Source organism: Drosophila takahashii, chromosome 3R, assembly GCF_030179915.1.
Source record: "Drosophila takahashii strain IR98-3 E-12201 chromosome 3R, DtakHiC1v2, whole genome shotgun sequence".
NCBI lineage: Eukaryota > Metazoa > Arthropoda > Insecta > Diptera > Drosophilidae > Drosophila > Drosophila takahashii.
This window is the reverse complement of record NC_091681.1, coordinates 14497068-14511574: the sequence shown is the minus strand read 5'-3', so window position 1 is coordinate 14511574 and position 14507 is coordinate 14497068. Positions and strand designations below refer to the sequence as shown.

The 14507-nt window shown below is 44.5% G+C and overlaps 3 protein-coding genes across 3 annotated transcripts; all 3 read right to left on the bottom strand.

Moving 5' to 3' along the window:
* Positions 1–1619: 1619 nt before the first annotated feature.
* LOC138913387 (uncharacterized) lies at positions 1620–2477 on the bottom strand. Its single transcript, XM_070216980.1, has 4 exons — positions 2317–2477; positions 2168–2260; positions 2002–2109; positions 1620–1933 (listed from the first exon to the last, which is right to left on the bottom strand). Exons 1-4 carry the CDS (start codon positions 2362–2364, stop codon positions 1784–1786), a joined length of 399 nt encoding a protein of 132 aa, XP_070073081.1. The 5' UTR covers positions 2365–2477; the 3' UTR covers positions 1620–1783.
* Positions 2478–7969: 5492 nt separating this feature from the next.
* LOC108066647 (protein slender lobes) lies at positions 7970–12697 on the bottom strand. The gene is made up of 5 exons (XM_017155264.3): positions 12537–12697; positions 12260–12346; positions 8918–12201; positions 8631–8852; positions 7970–8566 (listed from the first exon to the last, which is right to left on the bottom strand). Exons 1-5 carry the CDS (start codon positions 12571–12573, stop codon positions 8132–8134), a joined length of 4065 nt encoding a protein of 1354 aa, XP_017010753.2. The 5' UTR covers positions 12574–12697; the 3' UTR covers positions 7970–8131.
* A 517-nt stretch (positions 12698–13214) lies between these two features.
* On the bottom strand, positions 13215–14421 carry LOC108066624 (leukocyte receptor cluster member 1 homolog). Its single transcript, XM_017155223.3, has 3 exons — positions 14282–14421; positions 14126–14225; positions 13215–14067 (listed from the first exon to the last, which is right to left on the bottom strand). Exons 1-3 carry the CDS (start codon positions 14302–14304, stop codon positions 13294–13296), a joined length of 897 nt encoding a protein of 298 aa, XP_017010712.2. The 5' UTR covers positions 14305–14421; the 3' UTR covers positions 13215–13293.
* Positions 14422–14507: the final 86 nt, after the last annotated feature.

Genomic DNA, 14507 nt, shown 5'->3' with positions numbered 1-14507 from the left:
TTTCGCTTAAAAATATCACTCAAAGTGCGATTGCAGCCGTTCTGTACGGAATTTTAGAAAGATTTAAATTTGTGCTTGTAGGTAGAACCACGAAGCACATATTGAGTTAATAAAATAGGTGTTTTCTTTGTATAAACTTTTAAAAACCCGCTTATTAGTTTACAAGAGGTATGCATAAATACAAAAGGTTGTAGCAAACTTAGGACTTTATGTCATTTATATATTAGCAAAACGACTTAACAAGATGTTATGAACTATTCCACATAGACCCACATAGACCGCTTTTTAAGCGGTTTATACAAAGAAAATGTATTTTTTTCTTAGCTGGATATGTGCTCACATCAATAGGCTTTGGGTTGTATAGAAGTTATAGACCTATGTCTTAAATAGGTTCTATGTTGAAATCGATTTTTGAAGAACCGCGAATTCTTAAGAACAACTAATACTTCAGACTTTGTTAACCAATTTCTACTTACATAAAACCCTTTTCTATACATGGTTTGATATTTAAATTAGTTCTGCAAAAGCCGAGAATTCTTAAAAAGAAGAGGATAAGCTGTTCTTAAAAATAAGGGACAATGCTTCTTTAGATTCTAGAGATTTCAAAAAGCGGTGGCACTTTGTTAATTGTTCTTCCAGTATGTATTGTCGAGCTGGCAGCCTTCATTGGTTAATTAGTTATTGTAGAGTGAGAGAGAAAGACAAGTGCATTTCGACTGCAATCCATGGTTAAATACATAAACATAAGCAAAGGCTAGAAGTATCTCCTTTACTGACTATAAGAATGATACCATTTAACGGGATGCAGAAGCCAAGTTCATTTTTTTTTTCAGAGGTGGTACGTCTGCATTCGCTACATAGGACTATGCAAAAAAAACGCCGAAAATCGGCACAGAAAAGCCGTGGCGTCCAAGTGAGTTTTATTTCTGAGAGAAAAAAATAAAAATCAACAATAATCATTATTTTTGAGGAATATTATAAAAATTCCAAAAATAAAAATCATGGAGATAATTAATAGATTAAGCAAAGAGGATCACTATGGTGGTTCCTTTTTGCGTATGTCGATCCTAAGTGCCTGATTTTTTGTTTCAAAAAATATATCAATAACACAGGTACACAGCCAAAAATTTCCACGAACCATTTCAAGTTTTCCATGATATTTGGGTGCTCCTGAGTAAAAGTCCCATACAAAATTATTTTCCATCACCTACAGGTTCCGCGGTATAGCTAAGAATACAAAAAACCGATGTTTGCCGACATTTTGAATTACGTGGCCTATATAATTGTACTAACCTTTATTATTTTCGGTAGGACCTACTCTCAATACATCACGGCATTCCTAAAAAATAGTCCCCATTGTGAACCATTGCCCATGTCTTTGGAATTCGACGCCAAAGCTGAAAATCCCAAAATTGTAGAGATTTTTCTGATGTAAAAACAATTCTGAGGATTAAATCTTGAATGGAAGTATCATGTAAAACTAGAAATGGTTCCTGGAAATTTTTGGCTGTGTACCTGTGTTATTTACGGTTTCTTTTTCAAACATTTAATTATTTGGTTCTCGTTTAAAAGTAAAGTTAACATTTGTATCTAACTGACAACTGAGAAAAGTTGTTAAACAAATTGATAAATATGTTCATTTGAAATTAAATTTCGAAAAAATAACTGAAAGTACAACAAGAAATGAACAAAAATTCCAGCATGCAACGTCTTCATTTCCACCCAATTATGTGTACACTTTTTCCCTGATACTAATTTTTGCGTTTAACATCCGCTTGATTCTTCAAAGGCTGTTGTTTGATTTTGTTGAGACTTTCACTGTCTTAAGAGAGGGTTCCTTTGGCGGAGGATCATCAGACGTTACTGCTTCGTTTTCCTTATCGGAATTCTTTGCCTTCTTAGTCGCCTTCGTTTTGACTGCCTTTTTAGTGGGCTGTGAAATATAAATTTAAAAATTATAAATCCGAAATGATTATTAAATGGTAATAATAATAATCCTACTGGTTGTTTGGTGGAGGCTTCTGGGCTCTGGGCAGTTGGACTTTCTTCAGAAGGCGGTTGAGCAACCAATTTTTTTCCGCCCTTCTTTTTTTTAACCATGTCAGATTCCTAAATCAAATTAACATACAAAACAGCTAGAATCTGTGAAAATATTTTTAAAACCAACCTCTTTGTCGTTAGATTTCTCGGCCAGGTGAGTGGAACTGACTGGGGCCTCAGGTTCGCGAGCCTTTACTACTTTAGTTTCCGAGGGAGGTTTCTAGAGTCGTAATTATATTTACTTATAATTTTCTAAGCATTATTTAAAAAACTCACGCCTTCGGTTTGCTTCAATTTTTTGGCACCACTGCGAGTTAACATCATTTTTGGTAATAATGAGAAAAACTAAAAGTTAACGAAACGAAATTGGATCTTGATGTTAGCTAGTAGCCAACCAAATAAAAAGTAAGGGGCTCGGGGAAAATCGTTCTCTAAAGGGGATGACTTTGAAGCAACGGCATACTTTTCCCAAGAATTTATCTGATTAAAAAAATTGTGGTTCGAATGTGGATCCTTATAGTGTGTTTAGACCAGGGATCGCAAGTAAGAATTACTTTTTTAAAAAAATTGACAAATAAGTCTTATTTTTCAATTTTTATTATAAAAGTTGACAAATAACTCTTATGCTTCAATTTTTATAATAAAAATCCACAAATATTTGTCAACTTTTATAATAAAAATTGAATTGAAATAACTCTTGAACTGTGGGGTACATTGGTTTAAAATTTATATATAATAAAATGTTTGCACCATAAGTTTAATATAAAAAAAAAAATTTTATTTAATTTAATTTTAAACTGGTGACAATATTTTTTTATTTGGAAGAACACTGACTGTCTTTAGACAAGTCTCAAACTGAACTCGCTTCTTAACTTAAACTTCTTTGATGATCATACCTCGGTTCTGAGCTTTAGAGCTTTCTATGAGTGGAGTTAGCTTTAATTGAGTGAGTTTTAAAATTGCCCTTTGGATTGTTGATTGATAATGCACCGGCGACTCAATCCGATTGTTTAGTCTAAATCTTTTGGGGATTCTTTCTCATGGTAATTTTCCATTGAGGGTCCAAAAGTGTGGGAACGAACTGATAACGTAATTTGATTCGTTCTGGATGTTTAGTCTAAAGCCTGGGTGCATTTGCAATTAGATATTAGCTGGTGGCGAACTAAGGTTATCTGAAGGGTGAATTCTGGGATGGTGTATGTGTGTGTAAGTGCGTGGGCGTATGGACATGTGCATAAAGTTATGTGGAACTATGGATATGTCACTATATGTATAATCTACGCTTTAAAACCTTTCTGTTGATATGCCATATGTCCCCAACATATTTTTTATAATAATAATATTTTTTACATCATCAAAAATATTTTGGGGACATATGGCATATCAACAGAAAGGTATTAAAGCGTAGATTATACATATATAAATTTTAAACCAATGTACCCCACAGTTCAAGAGTTATTTCAATTCAATTTTTATTATAAAAGTTGACAAATATTTGTTGATTTTTATAATAAAAATTGAAAAATAAGACTTATTTGTTAATTTTTTTAAAAAAGTAATTCTTACGTGCGATCCCTGGCTTAGACTGGGCGAATCATTAACATGCGACGCAAAGTAGAATGTTCTGATTTTTTTTCCATAGGAACCCTGTGGATAGAAGAAGAGAAAATTTTCTCGAATGTTCGACAAAGGTTCGAAAATTTACTACAAAATGTATAGGAATACAATACATGTGCCATGTGCCATGTGCCATGTGCCATGTGCCATGTGCCATGTGCCATGTTCCATGTTCCATGTTCCATGTTCCATGTTCCATGTTCCATGTTCCATGTTCCATGTTCCATGTTCCATGTGCCATGTTCCATGTTCCATGTTCCATGTTCCATGTTCCATGTGCCATGTTCCATGTTCCATGTTCCATGTTCCATGTGCCATGTTCCATGTTCCATGTTCCATGTTCCATGTTCCATGTGCCATGTTCCATGTTCCATGTGCCATGTGCCATGTTCCATGTTCCATGTTCCATGTTCCATGTGCCATGTTCCATGTTCCATGTTCCATGTTCCATGTTCCATGTGCCATGTTCCATGTTCCATGTTCCATGTTCCATGTTCCATGTTCCATGTGCCATGTTCCATGTTCCATGTTCCATGTTCCATGTGCCATGTTCCATGTGCCATGTTCCATGTTCCATGTGCCATGTTCCATGTTCCATGTGCCATGTGCCATGTGCCATGTTCCATGTTCCATGTTCCATGTGCCATGTTCCATGTTCCATGTGCCATGTTCCATGTTCCATGTTCCATGTTCCATGTTCCATGTTCCATGTTCCATGTGCCATGTGCCATGTTCCATGTTCCATGTTCCATGTTCCATGTTCCATGTGCCATGTGCCATGTTCCATGTTCCATGTTCCATGTTCCATGTGCCATGTTCCATGTTCCATGTTCCATGTTCCATGTGCCATGTTCCATGTTCCATGTTCCATGTTCCATGTTCCATGTGCCATGTTCCATGTTCCATGTTCCATGTTCCATGTTCCATGTTCCATGTGCCATGTGCCATGTTCCATGTTCCATGTTCCATGTTCCATGTTCCATGTTCCAGGTGCCATGTTCCATGTTCCATGTTCCATGTTCCATGTTCCATGTTCCATGTTCCATGTTCCATGTTCCATGTTCCATGTGCCATGTTCCATGTGCCATGTTCCATGTGCCATGTTCCATGTGCCATGTGCCATGTTCCATGTTCCATGTGCCATGTTCCATGTTCCATGTTCCATGTGCCATGTTCCATGTTCCATGTTCCATGTTCCATGTTCCATGTTCCATGTGCCATGTGCCATGTGCCATGTTCCATGTTCCATGTGCCATGTTCCATGTTCCATGTGCCATGTTCCATGTTCCATGTTCCATGTTCCATGTTCCATGTGCCATGTTTCATGTTCCATGTTCCATGTTCCATGTTCCATGTGCCATGTGCCATGTTCCATGTTCCATGTTCCATGTTCCATGTGCCATGTTCCATGTTCCATGTTCCATGTTCCATGTTCCATGTTCCAGGTGCCATGTTCCATGTTCCATGTTCCATGTTCCATGTTCCATGTGCCATGTTCCATGTTCCATGTTCCATGTGCCATGTTCCATGTTCCATGTTCCATGTGCCATGTGCCATGTTCCATGTGCCATGTTCCATGTGCCATGTTCCATGTTCCATGTTCCATGTGCCATGTTCCATGTTCCATGTTCCATGTTCCATGTGCCATGTGCCATGTTCCATGTTCCATGTGCCATGTTCCATGTTCCATGTTCCATGTTCCATGTTCCATGTTCCATGTGCCATGTTCCATGTTCCATGTTCCATGTTCCATGTTCCATGTTCCATGTTCCATGTTCCATGTTCCATGTTCCATGTTCCATGTGCCATGTTCCATGTTCCATGTTCCATGTGCCATGTGCCATGTTCCATGTGCCATGTTCCATGTGCCATGTTCCATGTTCCATGTTCCATGTTCCATGTGCCATGTTCCATGTGCCATGTTCCATGTTCCATGTGCCATGTTCCATGTTCCATGTTCCATGTTCCATGTGCCATGTTCCATGTTCCATGTTCCATGTTCCATGTTCCATGTTCCATGTTCCATGTGCCATGTGCCATGTTCCATGTGCCATGTTCCATGTGCCATGTTCCATGTTCCATGTTCCATGTGCCTAGTTCCATGTTCCATGTTCCATGTTCCATGTGCCATGTGCCATGTTCCATGTTCCATGTGCCATGTTCCATGTTCCATGTTCCATGTTCCATGTTCCATGTTCCATGTGCCATGTTCCATGTTCCATGTGCCATGTTCCATGTTCCATGTTCCATGTTCCATGTTCCATGTTCCATGTTCCATGTGCCATGTGCCATGTTCCATGTGCCATGTTCCATGTGCCATGTTCCATGTTCCATGTTCCATGTGCCTAGTTCCATGTTCCATGTGCCATGTTCCATGTTCCATGTGCCATGTTCCATGTTCCATGTGCCATGTGCCATGTTCCATGTTCCATGTTCCATGTTCCATGTGCCATGTTCCATGTGCCATGTTCCATGTTCCATGTTCCATGTGCCATGTTCCATGTGCCATGTTCCATGTTCCATGTGCCATGTTCCATGTTCCATGTGCCATGTTCCATGTTCCATGTTCCATGTGCCATGTGCCATGTGCCATGTTCCATGTTCCATGTGCCATGTTCCATGTTCCATGTGCCATGTGCCATGTTCCATGTTCCATGTTCCATGTTCCATGTTCCATGTTCCATGTTCCATGTTCCATGTTCCATGTTCCATGTTCCATGTGCCATGTTCCATGTGCCATGTGCCATGTTCCATGTGCCATGTTCCATGTTCCATGTTCCATGTTCCATGTTCCATGTTCCATGTTCCATGTTCCATGTTCCATGTTCCATGTTCCATGTTCCATGTTCCATGTGCCATGTTCCATGTTCCATGTTCCATGTGCCATGTGCCATGTTCCATGTGCCATGTTCCATGTTCCATGTGCCATGTTCCATGTTCCATGTGCCATGTGCCATGTTCCATGTTCCATGTTCCATGTTCCATGTGCCATGTGCCATGTGCCATGTTCCATGTTCCATGTGCCATGTTCCATGTGCCATGTTCCATGTTCCATGTGCCATGTGCCATGTGCCATGTTCCATGTTCCATGTTCCATGTTCCATGTGCCATGTTCCATGTTCCATGTTCCATGTGCCATGTGCCATGTTCCATGTTCCATGTGCCATGTTCCATGTGCCATGTTCCATGTTCCATGTTCCATGTGCCATGTTCCATGTTCCATGTGCCATGTGCCATGTTCCATGTGCCATGTTCCATGTTCCATGTTCCATGTTCCATGTTCCATGTTCCATGTTCCATGTTCCATGTTCCATGTTCCATGTTCCATGTTCCATGTTCCATGTTCCATGTTCCATGTTCCATGTTCCATGTGCCATGTTCCATGTTCCATGTTCCATGTGCCATGTTCCATGTTCCATGTTCCATGTTCCATGTGCCATGTGCCATGTGCCATGTTCCATGTTCCATGTGCCATGTTCCATGTGCCATGTTCCATGTGCCATGTGCCATGTTCCATGTGCCATGTGCCATGTTCCATGTGCCATGTGCCATGTGCCATGTTCCATGTTCCATGTGCCATGTGCCATGTTCCATGTGCCATGTTCCATGTGCCATGTTCCATGTTCCATGTTCCATGTGCCATGTGCCATGTTCCATGTGCCATGTTCCATGTTCCATGTTTCATGTGCCATGTTCCATGTGCCGTGTGCAATGTTCCATGTTCCATGTTCCATGTTCCATGTTCCATGTTCCATGTGCCACGTGCCATGTTCCATGTGCCATGAGCCATGTTCCATGTTCCATGTTCCATGTGCCATGTGCCATGTGCCATTTTAAATTAGTTCCATTTGTGATATTAAAAACCATTTTTTCGAGACCGTAAACATGTTTGATCAACTGTTCAGACTAGAACAAATTATGTTTAAAAATGTTATTTTGTTTCGCCAAACAAGTAAGCAGTTGTGTTCTTTATTTTTCGTTATAAATACATTAATAAACATTTGTGTCCGTTTCATACATGCTGAAATAGTTGGAATGCAACAAATTGAAAGCTCAATAAGTGTGGACAATTAATTAGAATTAATCATTTTACCATCTAATATACAGCCAATTATTATTTAAAAAAAAACTTTTCAGCGCTTTATGAAATTGATTGGATCAACCACTGTGCGAGCAAATGCTGCGTATTTCTTTAATGTTTCCGACAACAAATAGTTTAATATTCAACAAACAAAAATTTATTTCAGAGGTATGCATGTGATAATTGTGATGTGCACTGGAGCTAAAAGTGTAATAAGTGGCAAGATGAAAATGAATTCATAACAAATATTTAAAAGAACAAATAATAGGTACATCAAATTCAATTTGGGGGAAAAAAGTAAAGAAAATAAACAAAAAACTGAAGTATGCATCGGGTACACTTGACATTTCCAACCGCTAATACTAGATTCGACCTCTATTATCCTGTAATATCCTAAGACTTGCGAGCAAAGATTTGCTCCTTGAAGCGCAGCGCCGACTGCTTGGCGGGATTGTGTTCTTGCTTGGATCGCTTCCTGGACATCCCCGAGGGTCCTGGCTCCTCGCGGAAACCGTGCAGCTTCGGTGTGGGCGGCAGCTCGCGGAAGTACTTCTGCTTGGGCGTGCAGGGCTCCACGCGCACCAGACCCGAACTGGTCTTGATCAGCTCGATCTTGGGGATCTTCTGGACGCGCTCATTGACCACCGTCACGTAGCCGGCATTTGTGCGGATGCGATTGACCCCATGGCCGTGGTTCTCCTCATCGGAACTCTTTACCGGCGATATCTCCGGCGTCTTTTGTTTCTTCGCCTGCTTCTTCGTCTGCTTGGCCGCCTTTTTTTCCGCCACTGGCGGCTGTGGCGACAGCTTGCGTGAGAGTGTGCGGGGCTAAAGGATAAAGGGTTGGTATTATAGGTCTAGTTTGGCCAGGAAAGTTTACTAGTTTACTTACCTCTCCATCTGTGGCTTTTGTTGGAGCGAGGAAGTTCATGGCATGGTTCACAGCCTGGCGTGCTGCCTGCAGGCGCTTGATATCCTTCTTGAGCGGCGGTGGCTGCTCAGATGGCTTCGCCTTCGCTGCTTCCGGTTTGGAGCTAGTGGTGACCAAGGGTTTGGGAGCCGCTTGAGCAGCCAGTCGCTTTGGCTTCTTCTGCTTGGCTCCCGTGGCCAGTTGCTAAGGAAAAATATATATATTTTTACATTAGTGGAAAATACATTTTCGAACTTTAAGCAACCCACCTCCTTCTTCTCCTTCAACTTGGCCTGGTTGGCTGCCTCCAGGAGGTCCTGACAGTAGGCTAGGTAAAATTCAGCATTTTTTTCCTTCTTGACCGGCAATTTCTCAGCCGCCTTAGTAATTTCAAGCGCTTTTGTCACCTCTTCGGCTGGAGGCGGGTCGTGGGAAGTTGAGGGCTGCTCCGAGGACTTTTCTTTAAGGCCTTCTGCCTTTTCGGGAGATTCCTCCACACGAGTTTTTGGAGAAGAGGAATTGGCAATGATTTGATCTGGAACTTCTCCCTCCGAATTTTCCACCTCGCTTGCAAGTTCCTCGACAACAGCGGCCGACTCGTGGTCCTGCTCCTCCAATGACTCCGTGGAGTCACCATGCGAACTCTTTAGGCGCTTGCGCTCGTGTCGGATCTCCATTTCCTCCAGATCCTCGGGAGCGCCCGACAAGCTCTTCGACAGCCGTTTGCGCTTGTTCTTCTGTCTCTTCTTTTCGGCCACCATCTCCACAAAGGATTGCGAGGGGCAGAAGTCGCTGGCCAGGTTGGCACGATCACTGCGGCGTCGCAGCTTTGGTTCCTTCGCCGGCAGCTCGGCACTGGCCACGTACAAGGACTGGCGACGGGACTTCTGGAGCGGATTGAACATGGTGGACAGGTGGCGCAGATCACTAGAGGCCAATTCGGCGAGAAGTGCCTCTTCGTCGGCCGATTTGAGGGATTTTTGGGCCTGGAATGAGGTTGGTTTTGGAATAGCAGAGTCGCCATCGGAATCCAAGAGCTCCTCCACTTCATCGGAATCCTCGACCTCGTACACGCTTCTGGCCCTGGGCTTCTGCGACTCCTCCACGACGTCGTCGTCGTGATCCGAGGAGTCCACCTCCATGACGGTGACGTCCAGGCGCGTCTCTGTCTTGTTGAATCTCTCCGACTTGTTCAGTTCGTTGAGCGCCACTTGGCGGGATCTCTCGAGCTCGGTTTCCGAGACCAAGGACTTCTCCTCGCTGGCATTCATCAGTTGGGCCGCCTCGCTCAGTTTGCTGGCATCGGAGGAGCAGTTGCTCTGGTTCTTTGGCTTCTCCGATTTGCTCTTGTTTGACCCCTCCTCGTGTGTTTCTTCAAGATGCTCACTATCACTGGAACTTGGGACCATAATGCGACGACGCTTGCTGCTGGACTTCTCGGGTTTTTCAGTAGAAACCTCTTCGATTTCGTCCTCGTCGGAAAAGTAGCAAAGTTGGCCCACCTCCTCCTCCTCATCGACATCGTTGTCCGAGACAATAAACGAGTCGTCGCCCTCAGATTCTTCTGGGGTCGACTCCTCAGTGTCCTTACTTCCAACCGACTCCCCGTCATGTGGAATTTCATTCTCCTCCATCTCGCGGCGCATCGAACTGTCCAACGAGTCCCCAGACTCGTAATCCTCCCCAGCATCTTCGGCTTCCAGGTTCACAAATTCGGGATGTGGTTCCTCTTCCTCGTTCTCCTCCTCGTCTTCTTTATCCTCCACTTCGTCGGAGCTTTCTAGGCGAGCCAGGATTTTGTTGTCAGACTTTTTGGCCGCCTGCACCGCCTCATCCTTGGCATTCTTTGATTCCAGCTCATCGAATGACTTAATGGCATCAATTTGGGGCGGAGCTGGCTGCATTTCCGCCTTGCTGTCCTTCAATATGGGCGTGGAACTATTTCGACCCTTTTGAAGGGCTGGTTTTAAGGGAGTCTCCGGCTTGGGAGTTAATGTGCGGTAAACTGGCACCTTCTCACGTCCGGGAGTCTTTGGAAAGCGTGTCTTTTCGACCTCCAAATCATCGGTGTCGTTGTTGAAGCCCACCGATTTCTTTTGCTCGCCCGCAGGGGAGCCCACAAAACGAGATCTGATGCCGGGAGTTAGGTTCGGTAGACGAATGACCTCTGTTATATCTACTCTGTCTGGCTCATCTACTTCCATGGCTTCTACTTCGTCGCTGGCTTTTTCATCCGCCTTGGGAGTCTCCAGTGAAACTTCGAGCTCATCGTTGTCTAGATTGATTATCTCCCGTTCCTCTTTTTCCATCATTGGTTCAGTCTCAATGTGCGATTCTTCTGCGTCCAAAAACTCTTGATCCTCCATGGACTCGTCTTTTTCGGAGCTTGTGTCTATCAAGTCAATAGACGCAACCTTCTGCAGAGTTTCGGGTTTCTTTTCCATTGTAGTTTCAGCTTCCTTCTCAGTTTTGGGTACCTCAATGGGTTCAACCTTTTGAGGAGTGTCGATTTTCTTTGCCTCTACAGAAGTTATCTTTTGCGGAGTTTCTATTTTTACATTTTTGGGGGCTGCATCGATAGACTTGGGTTCATCTACTACTGTAGGAGACTCAACAGGTTCAACCTTTTGAGGAGTTTCGATTTTCTTTGCAATCCTAGCAGGAGAATCCACAGATGTTATCTTTTGCGGAATTTCTATCTCTACATTTTTAGACTCTACTACTTCATGAGACTCAATAGGCTCAACCTTTTGTGGAGTTTCGATTTTCTTGACATCTTTAGGAAACTCAACAGGCAGAACTTTCTGCGGAGTTCCGACTTTTTCCTCTTCAACCTTCTTGGAATTTTCGGTTTCCGAAGAATCTGCGCTAAAAGCTTTGCTTGAAGCCTCGATTTGGGCAAGCGTATTAAATGTCTTCAAGAAGGATTGTTTATCCTTGGCAGGACTAACGTCTGTTTTCTCGGGAACCTCAGATTTTTTCGACTCCTCAGCGGATTCCTTTTCCTTTACCTTCTCCGGCAGAATCAATTGCTTGGCCACCTCCGCCTTCTTCGCCGAAGCCTTATCCATGGGCAGTTTCTCCACCCTGACTGCCACCTTGGGCGTGTTTCTGGTGAGGATCTTCGACTTGGCAGGCTCCACTTCTTGTGGCGTGTTGCTGGAGGAGCGAGTGACCATTGGCGGTGTTTGGGACATGGAGCGAGTCACGCGCTTCTCATCGCTGTTCTGTGTGGGCGTGGCCGGGCGTCTGGCCACGGGACTTGGGCTGGCACTTGGCTTCCGCTCCAGTTTGGCACCTTTTGGCACGGGACTGGCACTGGGACTGGGCTTGACCTCCACCTCCTCCGGCTCCTCGGTGAGCGTGAGCTGTTGGCGCACCGATCTGGTGTTCTTGGCCGGCGTGCGAGCCGTCCGCTTCACGGAGGAGGGCGTAATGGGCTCGGGAGTCTCGCCGCGGGCCAAGGAGGCGCGTCGGGTCCTCGTCGGAGTGCGCACATCCAAGGTGGACGAGTTCAAGCGAGTGCGGCGTGTGGCACGTGGCGAGGCGGTACCTGCGGAAGGAGAGTCTTAGCAGGGGAAAGGGAACAGGAATGTGGATGGAAAACTTACCGCGCTCTGCGGCCGTATCCAACTGGGGAGTACTGGGACGGCTGTCCGTATCCAAAACGGACAAGCGGCGTGTGCGAGCCCGCGTCACTACCATTTTGGTTAAGGGAAAGCAAAAAGGAAATCACTTAATACTTGTGAGCTATGCTAGGAGCCTCGGAAAAAAGTGAGCAGCTTGGGAAAACGGGGCTCCGGAAAATGGCCGACTTGGGAGCACCGGCCTTCTTGTCCCGTTGCTTTCTCATTTCTCACCAGCGCCCGCTTCGAAATATCCACTCACCGCGCTTTCCATCGTCGTTCTCCGTATTATCCTCCATTTGGCTCGGCTCTGTTGTTTTCAGCACACAAAAGTTAGTTCAAATCAGAGAGTCTTTAAGCCGCAGGCAATTTAAAACAAAGAAAAAGAAACGAAGACGCCGAGCCAAAAAGTGAATTTCACATGTGCCGCAAACCGAGACGTTAGCCAACACTTGGCGCGTTTGTGTAACGGCCGTTACAATTTGAATTTTCAAGGCTTCGGGGGTATAATGCTAAAGCCCAATGTGAAATCGCAGCTCTTGCAGATAACTTATCTCTTTTTAATTAAATCGTATTCGTATCTTTTTTAATTGTTGGTAAAAACAGTGAATAAGTGGCCTACTTTAGACGCTGTGCAGCACTGGTCTTTTTCGGCCATCGAGAGGCCGTTATCTTTAAACCGGATTTATCGCTCTATCTAAATTTAAATTATGACAACAGCCAAACTATTTCCGCCCGGGGATATCTCGTAATGAAGTGATTAATTTGATTTTAAAGCCACGAGCGTTAGTGCGCGCATATTATAGGCTCTCATCTGGCCAATGGTATTTAATTTGTCCGTTTCCTTTAAATTTATGTTAAGTATCCATTAGATTAGTAAATATTCTAAAAACATCTCCGATTGGTCAACATTTTTCTAATTTTTTCTTAGCCAAGTAAAATCTATTACTGTTTTTATTTACAACTTAACCGCTTTTATAATTTAAAATTCCATTAAAATTCCCTACTTATGTCGCAAACTACAGCATATTTTGCTTCGCTATCTCCGGATTAAACTGGCTGTTGTACTTTTGGACAATCCTGGGTGTGGGAGCTGGCGTGGAGGCGGCACTGGCGCCCACAGCGGGCTCCTTGGGAGCAAACAGAGCCTCCGAGCGCTGGCGCTCCGCTGTTTCCCGTCGCAGGCGTTCCCTCCTCAGCCTCTCCAGCTTTTCTCGCTTTTGCCGTTCGGCGGCCAGAAGCGTTTCCTTGGAATCCTTTTTGCTCTTGTGCCCCTTGTGTTTCTTGTGCTTGCCCTGCTTCTTGTCCTTCTTGCTTTTCTTGGGCTTGTGGGAGATTGACGCTTCTGGCGGGGGAGTGGGTGTCCTCTCCCTTTTTCTTTTGGTGGCGCTTTTGGGATCCTTCTTCTCCGGCGGCAGCAGGGCATTGATGAGGGTCAACGGATCGTGGGCTAGCTTTTGCTTGAGATATGCCTCTGTAGCGGCGGGATCCCCCACTTCTGGCCTTTTGGGCGCCACCTCGTACCAGCTGCGCACCTTGAGAGCTTCATTGGTGTCCTGGCCCAAGTAGGTGAGGTAGCCGATCTGCTTCTCGTACTTCTCCTGCTCCTCCTTCTGCTCCTTCTCCAGGTCCTTGTTGGTGGTCTTCACGGCACTCTTGTAGTCTGCAAAGAGATCCACTCCCCTGGTGGGTTCACTGCTGGATTCAGGCTTCTCTGCGGATTCCTTGGGACGGGAAACCTTCTCCGGCAGACCCGACTGGCGGCGCAGGAAGTTAATTCGTGCCTCGCTCTCCTACATACAAAATACACGCATTAATATAGGATTTTCTAGATCGTCTAGCAATACCAACCGCAAATTCCAATTTGTCCTGGCGGATTTTCTCCTCCGCTGCCGCAGCCGCCTGATCCCGGCGCACGCGGGCAATGTTATCCTTGGTGCGCACATGCCAGCTATGAAATAAACCGCGATTTAGAGGATGAAAACATGATTTAAATGCAAAACTCACCGTTTTTTGGGTAAAATATTCATTTCGCCCTGCCAATTCCTCGATAGATAATAACAATGGAGCTATCGGTGCTATCGATAGAACCGAAGTATCGATTGGCCAGAGCCGAGTAGGCAAGAAGTTTGAATTACACTCGCAATAGTTTAAAAACTATTTTTATTCGTTTCCAATGTATTTAATTTGCTGACTTGACGCCGCCACACGCCACGCCCGGCCCAACACTCGA